Genomic DNA, 14,483 nt, shown 5'->3' with positions numbered 1-14,483 from the left:
AAATTAAAATTTATAGTAAGTATCAACAGTAATAATAATAATAGTAAGTAATAATAAGAAGTGTTTGAAAGCCACAACAAAAACTTCTAACAAAAGAAAAACTGACAGAGTTGGAAGATACGCTGGACTGAAAGGAAAGTATTATCACTTTTAGGTGATTTGCTGCACAACAGCTATTATAATACATAAAAACACTTACACCAAAGGGTCGTTACATTATAACCATTCTCCATCTATAACAATGGATTCGTCCAAAAGCAAAACCACTGTGCGTGTGCAACTGATCTTGCAGTATATAAAGTGGCTATGCATTGTCTTTTCAAGCATAGCACGATTAGTGACATATTGGGAAAAGCAGCTGATTTATCAGACTTCGATAAAGGTCAAATCATTATGGCTCGGCGACTGGAAACATCAATATCAGAAACGGCACATTTAGTGGGCTGTTAACATGCAGTTGTTGTGAGAACATATTGAAAATGATGGTGTATGAATGGTGAAATGACAAGTCCCTGGTGTGTCATCGACGGGGGCACTAATTCCAAAGGAGAGTGGAGATTGCTATGCACTGTTCAATGTGACCAAAGAGCTACAACAGCCGAAATCACCACCAGCTATAACCAGGTGACCCAAGCAGTGTTTCTCAACACACTGTGCAGCATACATTGCTACATATGGGCCTACGCATACACACTAACGGCCGAAGCACGTCCCCGCACTAACGACACATCATCGCCAGCTGCGTCTGCAATGGGCCAAGAAACGTCGAAATTGCACATTAGAAGAATGGAAGAAAGTTGCATGGTTCGACTAATCATGTTTTCTGGTCCATTTCATCAACGGGCGCGTGCTAATATGGTGATTTCCAAATGAAACTCTAGCTCCCGAATGCACAGCTGGATGGAGACAAGCCGGTGGCAGAGGTAGTATGGTGTGTACAATGTTTTCATGGAACACATTAGAATCCATAATTCCCATAGAACAATCCCTGATGTCTGTGCTATGTGAACATTGTTGCAGACCAGGTTCACCAATTCATGACAATGGTATTTTCAACAGGGTATGGTGTTTACCAACAGGAATAATGCACCATGCCATAAGAGTCGAATCATCAGAGAGTGATTCGAGAAACATTTCAATGACTTTCAAGTCATGTCTTGGCCTCCAAATTCCCCTGACATTAATCCAATACAGCATTTGTGGTCCTGCCTGGAAAACTAAATTTGTGCCACAACGCTACCTCGTCGTAATGAGCAAGAATTGCGTGACCAGTTGGTAAGTGCTTGGTACCAGATACCTCAGACTACATATCAGCACCATTTGTAGTCAATGCCATGCCGGGTGCTGGCAGTTTTGAAGGCTAAAGGTGATTGATCTTGCATGTTATTAACAAGGTGGCCATAATGCAACGGCTCTTCGGTATATATTTTACGCTTATAATAGTTGGACATATTTTAAAGAAGATTATTGACATTTTATTTACATTATAGTAACAGTTAGCTTTATGTTGATTCTTTGTTTTATGCCGCGTTCTGCCAAGTACTTGCTCAGTCCATAGGTTTAGTAAATAGCAGGTTGAGTTTATATGAAGCAGCATAGGTTGATAATTTAAATTGTTATCAGCATGATGAACTTTATAATAGAAAATGGCTCATACTTAGGTTACACATGGCAGAGACAAAAGCAAAAATAAATTTTAAATTTTAAATATCTACAAAGTTGTGCAAATTTTGTCGATGGCATAAGTTGTGTCTTCATGTTCAAACTGAGAGTAAAATAAAATGGCTATTTAAACTTTCTTCCGTGTTTTGAGAGTTGTTCAAAATGTGACCATAACTCGCTATCTGTTTAAGTCTGCAGGATTTTAATTCTAATTTCCAGTTATAATAGCTACCTTACAAATTCTAATTTACTATTTGATTTGCAAATATTTAAAGTATTACTATATTCTTACGTACAAACTTGCAGAGTTTTGTTAACATGTTAGTTTTTAAACTACCAGGCTGTAGTTTAAATAAACTACAGTTATATTTGCTATTATTGCATTCACATGATGTTCTTGGAATGTAAGCTAGAGACACAAGAAAGATGGAAAAAAGCAATACACTATAAAGAGAATAGGCTAGCTCATATATTTTATCAGCGCTATTTAAAGCACTAGATAGAAAGAATGCTAAAGCTAGAATATAATTTTTAAACAGAGCTTGTTAAAAATATCAATAACAAGCAAGATATGACTGTCAGAAGCTCCCTCAATTGAAGATTAAAAACTCTCAGCTTAAATATGCACAAAGCTATGAATATCGCAGAAGACAAGCTAATTCAAAAGTGAGTATGGTATATAGCGAATAAAAAGGGAAGGATGATCACTGCAGAATGCCTCACGAAAATCACTACGGAATTAAGGTTATAGTTGGCGCAGTAAGTCTTTAAAAAGAAAAATTTAAGGCATTAAGAAAATACAATATTTATCAATTTTATTTATTTATGCAAAAAACTGAGTGTTTTCTATGCTGTGCTACTTGATTTTTTGCAAAATAAAATAAAACTTTTTGGAAATATGAATAACATTTAAACAAACTAAATGTAGGATCATAAAATTGTACAAAAGTATAGTCCAGTGATAAAACATTAAAAACTGTTTGTATGCATATCATTCTAAATTAAAATGTAGATAATACAAGTTTCTAATTTATATATAATTTTCTTAATGGTCCATTAAAAGATGTAGTAACTGTGCTACATCTGATAAGACATTTCAATATTTTGAGACAATCACACAGGGACAATAACTAAGAAAAATATACAAAAAATTATATTACTTTTAAAATAATTACAATAGCTATTTTGCTTTTGATAAAAAGTGTTTCAGAAACTGCACTAGCATTTATTACTTAGTTTATTTTTCAAATTTAAAATATTTCAATAATAAGTTGCCAAAATATAAAAAATATACAAAAGGTATTCCAATAAGAATACATAGTAATATTAAAATTATTTCGATTTCCTGTAACTTGAATCTTGTCAGTTCTTACTGTTGTCTCTACCATTCTTTAGGCCTCAAATCATTCATAAATAATTAGAGAAGATGAACGTGCAGCTGATTCACTGAACTTTTTTAATATTTCTTAAATGGCAGTAAAATCTTAACACAGAATCTCAGTTCATGCTTGTTTTCCTGTCATTAGCCAATTCTCGTATTAGGCTGGCGTAAAGTTCAACAATTAGGTGGGAAATATAAGGTGAGCTTTATAGCTAGTTTGAGAGGGTTTGTTAACAAGACAAAAAAAAAAAAAAAAAAAAAAAAAAAAATCACGACATCAATGAATCCATAAGATTTAAACAAGCTTATTCTTTCAACACATTAAGAAATGGGAAAATTGTTTGAATATCTTTTTAATTTTAAGAACCTGCTGCTAAAATGGCACAGGAGAGAAACTGACAAGGGGAGAATATAGTAACCAGTTTATAGTTTTCCCCATTATATTTATATACTTTTCACAAATATACCATGTTACAGGCAGTGAGTTTTACTTTAAACTTTAAGTAATATCAAACACCATTCATAATAATCAACTATATGTCTATAACTGCAAGACAGCGGGGCAGTGTGAAAATAGAAAAATTCATAAAAAATAAAACATTTTTTCAAACCACTTCTCATAATGATACTGATTATTAATGATGTGCAATAATAAATTATCTATAATTTAGCTTGGGTGTCTGCTGTGCAGATGAAACGAGTCTGGAAGGAAGGTATCAATGAAAAATGTATTGTTCTTTTGATCAAACCTTCAAGTTACTGAATTAATGCTCTCACAATGTATCATCACAAAAGTACCTTTAATTTCCTCTAACAACAACAAAGAATTAATTACAAGTTTTGTAAACAAATGCTAAAAAAAAAAAAAAAAAAAAAAAAGAGTCAAGAGTAGCTTAGATATAAGGCAATTTTATGTCTTGCCTAAGAAATCTTATAAGGAAATTCTAATTGAAAAGAAAAATGCTATTAGCTAGCTGTTTAAACATATAATAATATCCATTATATACGAGATATGCAATGAAAAATTAATTCAATTAATTTCTCAGGAAAACTAAAATAAAATTTTGGATACATTTTACGAAAGTTTAACAAAAAATAAAACAAATAAAGCAACCTTAATCTTGGAATAAACTCTGAATAAATTTATGTCACTTTTGATGATGATCTGACACAACTTCCTCTTCAAGAGCACAAAACACCAATCTAAGATCGCTTTTTGCTTAATTTTAAATTTTACATTAGCATATATCCCTCCCTCCTAGATCAAAATAACTTGACAAAAAGAAATCATTTAATTTTGTAGCAAGTGAAAGGGGGTGTGGACAAATACACTTTAAAAAAAATATGTAAAAAATGACAGGTAAGACAATAAGATCAAGATAAAAATCTATCAATAACAGCAAATAAACGCTATATGTCACAAATGAGTTCACGCATTCCACATTTAAACAATTAAGCAACAGGCGAGATATAAAAGAGAGAATTAATAAAGAATAAAAAGTTCTTTCTGATTTCCACACCCTCTCCCCCAAAATTTTTATGAGGCAATGCAGTATTTTGCCAAAATATGCAACTCATGATAGCAGCCATGGTTATGTATAAGTGTGCAGCAAACGAGCTGATTTTTACTGTCATAGTTGACAGCCATTTTTCAAGTTTTTTGGGTACTTTTCCGTTTTGTCGGCGCAGACGATAAAGTTGCCAATAATGGTACAACTGATGCCAAATGAAATATCCTCTATGGTAGCCTTTTATGCCTCATTTTCAAAACAAGTCGCAGCCATTTCTTATCAGATTGATTGTTTCTTTCAATACTGGCATACAATTACATAGAATTTTTACCAGGTAGTTCAATTTTATGCCCTAAAGCCTAAGTCACACCGATTACTCGGAGCCGAAAATATAGAAAAGGCAAAGTTAAAGGTAAAATTCATCAATTCTAATGAGAATGCACTAGCGAAGTAAAGCACTGCAGTTAACATAATTTCTGAGTAAGCTATTCGAATGAATTGAAATAATTCTTCCATTTAAACTTGTATTCCAAATCAGGATTTAACTTGAAATTAATGTAGATAATTACCGAGAGAATTAGATTTTTGTAGCACAGTTTACGTTAGATGAGATCACTTCGGGTCATGTAATATGAACCGGTGAATCAGGATGCTGAACCATGATAGCATAGTAAATTCTTAAATTAATGTATTTTTATAAATTTGTCTTTATTTATTGGCTTTTTGTAAAATTTTAAACAATATTAAAATGTTTATGCCTTCAAAATAAAAAATTCTCAGAACTAACATTTTTTAATATTTTTTATGTGTATACTACTATATGTTGTCGCAATAAAGTCTGCTTGGCAAGATTTGCGCTGTCGAAACGAAAAAGTACCATTTTTGTTTTTGTTGCATACAAGTATATTTATTTATTATAAAGAAAAGTAATGGACAGTGGACTTTTGCAAGCTGATGGAAAAAAGTTGAATTTCATCAGAAATATTACATTTTGTTCAACAATAGAGAATGCAAAAATTTGCATTACATGAAGATGTACTTTCTTTGAAGATTTAATTTCAACTGCCTTGCACATGGAGAACAGGTCCCCCCCCAAGAGATGTTTCCTCTAATTTTCATTTTGTTAACTGGTTACTCTGTATGTAAGACAGCACACCACCATTTCTGAAAACAACAGTTGCCTTTTGTATCTTAGTTAAAACACAAAGTTACTCACCAATAGTTGGCTATTTTTCAGAACGACATTAAAGATAATCAGAAGGTACCAATTAGTGTACAATGGAAGTGAACGATTTTTAAAAAAGAAGCACAGTAATGATTTGAAATGATGAAGCAATGTTAAACAGACCAGCATTTAACATAATTATTTTCTTTTAATTAAAAAATTTTAAAAATAATAACTATGTAGTAGAATAAATATTAAAAAATGATGTACTACTAAACTTATATTGCGAGTCCTGATTCTTAATTTTTCTTCAGGACTAAATAAATACAGTCAAAAGTCGTTAATTCAGACACCCATAATCCAGAATGATCTATAATCCGGACCTCAAAGCTACAAACTTTCTACGCATGCGTCGCTTTGACGCACGCGCATAGGTGTTTAGGCGCGCGCGTAAGACCTTTACGGCTGTAAATATATGTGTGCGCATGCGCGTTTAATGTATAACGGATGGTAAAAGGTAAGCTAAAATTATCTAATTCAGTTAATGTTGCAGATTGCGTTGCTCCTTAATCTTCGAATTGGATCCGGCTTATTATTTTTTGCAGATTGTTAGAGCAGTTTTATAAAAGTAAGCTTGAACTTTCGATTATGTCAAATAGAATTTCCGATATATATTTACTAATATGTAAAGGATTTACAAAGCGAAAGTATGTTTCGAAATCCGAAATCTGTTTATCAATTTCACGCTGCTCTGCGGGGGGGGGGGGGGACGCCGTGACACGTAATGAGTTGGAAGTTGATCTGTCAGCACTATCCTTATCTTCACGGCAGATGTTTTTATTTTATTTGGCTTATAATTCCCTACTAAATGTAGTATTTCATGTCGATGTACTCCGTCTTTGATATGATTTAAAGCAATTATAGCACTTGAACAGCCGAACTTTGTAACTAAACAAGAAATTATGTCTCTTTAATAAACAAGAAATTATGTCTCTTTAATAGAATTAAAGAGAAAGTAGTATTATCACATGAAAGGAAGCAACTTAAACAACTTACATTGAAAGAAATGTTTATTAAAGTAAACAAATAAATATTAAGCTTTTTTTTGTAAATTTTGATACCCTTTAGATCATAATTGTTCTTTATTTCATAAATTACGGTTTCATATTTTTAATTTTGTAATTTCTGCATGTCATCTTACCAGATTTAAACTGATGATCTATGATCCGGAAAAATCGATAATCCGGAATCGCCGAAGTCCCGACGAGTCCGGATTAACGACTTTTGGCTGTACCTCGTTACTGAAGTAGCAATGATTTAGCATAAATTTGTGTGACTAAACAGACTCATTAATATACCATCATAGTATTAGTACTGGTAGCTAATAAAAGACTAATAAAAGATGTATGACTAAAAAGTAAAATTTTTATTTTAATTATACTCATGCCAAAAAATTCCTTATTACTTTCATACATCCTTCATCATAAGAAAAACATTCATTGATATACATAACACTTTCATTCACATGTTTGAAAAATAAGTAAGTTTTCATACATACATTCATTAAGCTCAGATAAAAAATTTCGAGAATTTTCATTATTTTCCAATACATTGTTGTACATAGCTTGAAATATCTGTAGTCAACTGGAAAAATAGGCTAGCTACAGACAAAAAAATATGATAAGATACTTAAAAAAAACAGTTATAAATTCCATGCATATATGCTTAATGTGAAAACAGAAGACAAGGAGAAGACAAAGTATTACAGGAAGAAGAGGCAAAACAACGAAGGCAAAGCAAAATATATAACGTAAAATGCTAATGGAAACGGCATCATACCAAGCATGCAAGAACTAGTAGAAAATACACGGAAAATGAAACAAAAGAAAACGCATTTCAAACACACAAAGTTAAAATGAAATTACAAGTTACACACAAAATTAAATGAAGACAAGAATTTGTTTTCAATCATACAGTTTTGATTTTTATAAATAAAATAATATTGCCAAAAACATCCAAAGTTTTAGAGAAAATTAAAATCTGAATATAATTAAGTAATCAAAACACTTAACAAAATAAAAATTCTAACATTCGCAGTATAGTACTTCTGCAGCAACTACTTGATTTTTCAAACTTATAAAAACATAACTGCAAAAATCAGCAATATACAGTGTGAAAAAATCTTCTATCAAGTATGAATTACATAACATGGGCACTCATAATAATTAAAAAGAATAAAACTACTCTGCACATTTGGCATGCAAATTAGGCCACTCTATGCGCATTTCTTTCCCCCCCCCTTCCAAAGGGGAAAATCCGTAATTTACATGATTTGATTTATACCATTCTAGGGGGATTTTTTCCCCCTAGTTCGGAGGAAAAATCACTAACTTACATCATTTCAAATTAGGACCATTTGGGGGTTGCTTTATCTTTTGCAGATTCCATACAGCCAGCATAGGCGATAGGCATAAATCAAGATCTATTTTCTACAGACCTTGGCTATTGATAAAATTGTAAATGAAAGCCTTTTCCCAAAAGATAATCGGCATGAGGTAAGACCTTATTATGGGTTTGTGGTCATTTTCTTATCTGTATTGTTTCTATTATAAAATGACTTAATTTTGTATATTTTAAAAATTTCAGAGTACAAAATCCTACCTTTGATGTCTCCCCCTCCCCAATAACTCCCAAATTCCTATGTCCTCTTCAATATTTGTGCATATTTTGAACCAGTTTGTATATTGATCATTTTTCTTTTCTGAATAACTTTAAAGTAAAACATGAATGCCTTCATAAAAAGACCAAATACGGTGAAATTACTGAAATTAACCAAAATGAACACAATTTTATGGGAATTGCAAAAGAAGGAAGCAACTGTAGAATGACTATGGTTTATATTCACGAGAAATCTAATGCTTTCAGTCATAATAGTAGGAATTTTTACAATTATGTTCTGGAGCACTGATGAGATTTTTTTTTTTTTTTTTTTTTTTTTTTTTATTAATGGCTGTGCGTGCTAAAACGAGAACCATACTCTGTTCATGGCAGTTGTCAAATGAAAATGTTCAATAAATTCGTTTTTCTATCGGGGATCACTTGTTTCTCCATGCGATTGAGATTTCAGAACAATCACACACATCATCAGGAGAATCAATCAGATCTACAAGTTAAAACAATATGATAAGGAAATCAAGGAAAAAAAAGAAAGAAAGTAATATAAGTAGCAACTGATCATATAATAGAGTTCAAGAAGTGGGAGGCTACTTTCAACAAAAAGTCACTGTATCAGAAAAAAGCTATAACAGACATAACAGAAAAGAAGATAAACTAACATCTGGGATACCATTAATGCGGCATTTTATCATCTGCGACCCATATAAAGTCATGCAGCTTGAGACTAGATATACGTTTACTCTAAGAAAAACCTTGCAGCTCTCCCATGACCATAATTAGTGAACGAAAGCATTCGATTAACAAAAAGAAAGTTGCAGACATTCTAAGCGCACCGATCACAAACTGGCTGAGCACACAGACTTCTACAACGACATCATGTAGTAGCTAACAATGAAAATAGAAAGTGATGAGGAGAAATGGTAATGGAAACAATTAAAATTTTATTATTTTTGAAACATTTCTGTCTTTTTCAACTTATTGTTTATTATTATATTTGAAAAGCTTTTCAATATGTTGAGACTTATAACAAAACAAAATTTAGTTTTTAAAGGTATTAAGTTTTTTATTACTCCTTTTTAAATGCTTTTCTAAAGCTATATTATCTTACTGTGATAATCATTTTCATAAACAACAATAAATTTTTCATAACAGTAAATGGTTTTCCTATTTTGTGCCCAATCTGGAAAGAAAAAATATTGCAAGTTGTAAAACGGAATTATGAGTAAGATTTTGAAATTTTTGAGTGGGGGGGGGGCATGAACAACTACATTATTTAAATGCTGCCAAATTATACGTATCTTAGTTACATCAATCTCAGAATTTTTTATTGTTGATTTCTAACATCCTTGTGAGGAGTTAGATGATTTTTTGTTCCTCCCATAAAATCAGATAGCCCTTTTTATATCTAAAGTTTCAAAGAGTTAAAATTTTGCTATCACAGCGTACACATATAATTATTCTATAAGAAATAATGCTATATGTTAGGAAATTATTTTAACTTCAATGATAATGCAAATGTTTTAATAAAGATTATCAATAAGCTATAAATCACATAAATTCAGTGTATTAAGTATTACATCAATTATTTCATAATTGCAAAATAAAATATACATTTTTAAGAAATATGTATAATGTTTATAAATCCCTCAGTTAAATAAACACTACAGCTTTTTTATTCAAAATATAGTAATTTTATTCAATTTCTCATAGTAGTAAGAGCTCATTATCTGCCAGTCTGCATGGCTAACAGATGGCTTGTTACTAATGTAAAGATGCTAATGGAGAAAGGTAATGAGGAAAAAAAGGATTTAATTATAAAGAAGAAGAAGAAAAGAAAAAAAAAATTCAATATATTCAAAGCATGACAACACAGAGAATTTTCATGCATCCAAAGATCCAAGTGATACAAGTTTTTCTGAAAGAAATTAAAACTGAAAAATCATGACAATGAAGATCTCGTAACCATATAGTACATGAGTGTCTAAAGTGCGACCCAAAAGTCTTTAAAATGCAACCCAAACACAAATTATGAAAAGTCTTTAAATTTACACACTTTTCTTAAAAAATAAATGTTTGAAGTTGATTCACATATAATCGATTTGCTGACATTTATTTTAAAATAAATACATCTTAATATGTCATGATATATTAAATCTTAGTATGTCATGATATATTCCGTGTACAGCTCCCACGATTTCCACGGGATGCGAAATCCGTCTTGTAATACGGGTCACGTGAAAATATCATGCATAAGTTTATTTCTCTTATTTTCAACAGAAAACCCACTTTTTCTCCATGTAGGCTCAGAATACTATAATATTCATATTTGATGTCTCGTTTTGCACTTAGATGGCACTACAGGTTTATCATTGTAAGGGAGTACTCTTGCTTCTTTCATTCTTGGCAGGACTGTCTTTGTCATTTGCGGGATTATAATTTCAGGTTTATAAGTAATAATAAGTAAGTATAAGTAATATTATTAGCTATAGAAATTAGTTAGCCTGTAGTTCAATTTATACTATTGCTATTCAAAAAAGTTCACAACTTGTGTAAAATATTTAAATACATTCTAAAACCATTCCATGTGGTATATTTTACCCCACATGAGAATTTACGTTTTGGATTATGTGTCTATCCACTCGATTTCCAAACGTAATCAACAGTTAATTGTCAATGTCTTTTTGCCGTCGTTAAACTTTTAAAAATTTTAAATATGTATACATATTTTTGACAAATTGCAATATTTGTATGCAGTATATTGTATTGTATTTTAAGTTCCTAGTTCTTCTACCAAATTCTTAAAAAGATATGAATAATTCATATTCATTACGGACATATGCTTATAAAATTAAAATACATATATTTTTTAAAGATTGCCTCCATGTCTTTAAAAAAAAACAAGAATATAAAAAAAGAAAATTAAAGATTTAAAAAAGAAAAAGAAAAGAGTTTTTAATGAAAACTGGATGGAGAAATGCTTTTTTTTTTTTTTTTTTTTTGAGGAGAAGCTCTTTGCTTAATTTGTAGGGACTGTGTGCCAGCTTTTAAAAACTACAATTTAAAACATTATAGTCAAAAGCATGCCACAAAATATGATGTATACCTTGGCATTTGCCATAAAAATAAAATAACAGAACTAAAAAAAGAGCTATTGTCTGAACAAATTTTTTTAAAAAAGACAGCTAGTCAAAATAATAACACTGCAAAAGGAAGTTATGTCATAGCAAATTTAATAGAGAAAAAAATCAAGCCCCTTTTATTGATGGCGAATTTATAAAAGAATGTATGGGAAGCGTAGCAAACATAATTTGCCCTCAAACAAAGTTGGACTTTTCTAAAATCAGTTTATCACACGAAACTATAGCCACAAGAATTGAAGAGTTGGGGAATTCAGTTGAAAAGTCTTTAAAAAGCAAATGCATCAATTTTGAATTTTATTCGTTAGGCATGGACGAAAGCACTGATGCTTTTGCTACGGCACAATTGGCAATCTTTATCAGAGGAATCGATGAACAATATAATATCATGGAAGAAAAGCTTTATCACATTTCAGTACTTTGACTGCACATAAACCTGAGTTGCACAAAATATATAAAATATACTGCATTAATTTTTGATTTAATTCAAGAGTGTGAAGTAGATTTCAAGATTTTTGACAAAAATAAAGAGTATTTCAAAATATTTTCTACCCATTTTCTCTGATAAGTAAATTATGTTCAAATCTTCAACTGCAATGCATTGACCTACAAAGCGACATTCAACTGAAAGAAAAATTTGAAAATGTTTCTTTACTGGAGTTTTATAGATTTACCTACGCTGCGATAAATATCATAATTTTTGCAATCATTCTTTATTAACATTATGCTTTTGGCTTTTGGCAATCATGCTTTTGGCAGTACCTAGATTTGTGAACAATTAATTTCAAGAATGAAGCATACAAAAAACAAAAGTAGGACAAAGATCACTAATAAACATCTTGAAAATGCATTAAGAATTGCAACCTCGTCTACTGAATCCGATATCGATTTGCTTGTTCAACAAAAGCAAATTCAGCCATCTCATTAATTTGAATTTTCCCATCTTTATGAAATCCAAACTAAATGAATCTAATTCATATTAAAAAGATTAATAATAAAAAATATATATGTTAATTTATTTTAATAAAACAACATAGAGCTAATTTTTATTTCAATTTGTTAAAAAATACTGTATGTGTGGCCTCACAATTTTTTTTCCTTTGCAACACGGCTCTCAAACCTTAATTTGAGTTTAGACATAAACATCCATGATATAGTACATGATCTACCATTTTTTAGTTAGTTATTTGTTTTTCAGAAGGCGACATTTAATTGGTTGTTTTAATAATTTATTTTTTCTTGTCATTCTTATTGTATGTTCGAAATTAAGATTAGCGTTTTAGTAGCATCATCTAACTAATAGCAGTAGATCACATACTATAGGATAGTTTTTTCATATCACTGCTTTAAGTTGCAGCTAAACAAACTCTTTACGCTGTGGATGCTGAAAGATTGATGCATGTCAATTAATAAGCTTTTGTTCACACAAATTGTTGAATTGCAAACAAAACAGTTATTTCAATTTTAGGATAAAAATATAGAAAAAATTTTCCACAATCTGTCATTACCAGCACATTACACAATTTTGTGCTAAGGTATTAAGTAACAAAACTATTTTCACCAATTTGTTTTTATCTTTATTAATTTATATTTTTATGCTTAAAATTATCATTCATAAACATTAGAAATATATTTTTAAGTGAAATACATACTTTAGCAGCAGGGTGTAAACCGTAATAAGTAATTTATACTGCATAATTTTTAATCATTTGTTGGAAAAAAAAAACCAGAATATCAACAGCATACAATAATTATAATTAAATAGTAATATGATTTTTCCATATCAGAATAATTATTCATACCTATTGATAGGAACAATTTTTCTTCCTTCCTTTTTATACAATTCCTCAGACAACTTTTATGATTTTTTTCAAAGATAATCAATTTTTCTTACTGGATATAAGTCAAAAATCCAATCCCTTTGAAATTCATGATACGAGATTTGACCGTATTATTAATTAAAAAGTATTTTTAAACTGCATGAAAGTTAACCGATAATACATGTATGGGTTAGTGGTCAACTAGACTGAAGCAGCTCAGTATCAGATATGTGTTTATCACTCTCTTGAGCAACCAGGGCCGTTCATAGTGGGGGTGCAGCGCATGAAAGTACACAGGCAGCTAAAATAAGGGGTGGCCAGACTCTCAAGATACTACGCCTAAATATTTTAAATTCATTGTTAGTACTTAATATGTAAGAACTTTTTATACAATTTGTCATATGTAAGTACTTAGTGAGTATGAAATAAAAATTTTATTAAACATAGAGCATTTTTTTTTTATTTGGGGGCAGCTAACTCAGGAAACTATGTGGCCTAGAAACGGCCCCGTCAACAACCAGAATTATTATATAAAGGATAAATAAAATAAAAATGTATGCTACGTCCTCTGGACACTGTCTAGTAGCCAGGCTGTTAACTAAATAAAATAAAGATCTCATGTCCTGTGTAACAGCTATATTTTCATGAAACACGAATAATATATAAAAGAGTTATGTAATACAATACAAAGTTTATGATCTGAAATCATCAGGACTTCAGTGATTTTGGATTTTAGTTCTTCTATTTAAAATTAATGAGATGACTTGCAGATAACCGATGGCGGGGGTCACTTACTCTTTATAGTTCAAATATAAGAATGCTAACATTTTAATATGCTCAACACCAGAACCAATGTGTCAACAGCAGGCAGCAATTTCAGAATTTAGAGGAACACTAGGCAGTAAAAATGAGAAATTTTATATATATATGTAAGATAAAAATATATGAATCAAAATTATAGATTAAACTATAAACATTAATTCTTCCTCTCTATTCTAAAATCGTAATAACTTATCTGCATTGCGTCATTCAAATTAATCATGCGATCTTATGTAACTGTTAATACCAGATGCCTCTTAACAACCAATCACCGAATTGTAAACCAAAACTTTTCTCTTCGCGTGCTTCCAT

At 30.7% G+C, this 14,483-nt stretch overlaps 1 protein-coding gene across 4 annotated transcripts in view; it reads right to left on the bottom strand.

Annotated features, from left to right (window-relative positions):
* The window catches only part of LOC118204779 (uncharacterized), a 90,647-nt gene that overhangs the window by 58,711 nt on the left and 17,453 nt on the right, over window positions 1-14,483 (bottom strand). Inside the window, exon 3 of one of the 4 annotated variants that reach the window (XM_085814609.1) lies at window positions 7,278-7,380. The exons of the other annotated variants lie outside the window; for them this stretch is intronic. Within the exon in view, the coding sequence (XP_085670735.1) occupies window positions 7,278-7,341 (64 nt within the window). The 5' untranslated portion in view covers window positions 7,342-7,380. The remainder of the gene's footprint in view (window positions 1-7,277; window positions 7,381-14,483) is intronic. 4 annotated transcript variants of the gene reach the window in all.

Source organism: Stegodyphus dumicola, chromosome 4, assembly GCF_044657685.1.
Source record: "Stegodyphus dumicola isolate Sdum_Otavi_A_Nest chromosome 4, ASM4465768v1".
Classification (NCBI taxonomy): Eukaryota; Metazoa; Arthropoda; class Arachnida; order Araneae; family Eresidae; genus Stegodyphus; species Stegodyphus dumicola.
This window is presented reverse-complemented; position numbering and strand designations above follow the sequence as displayed.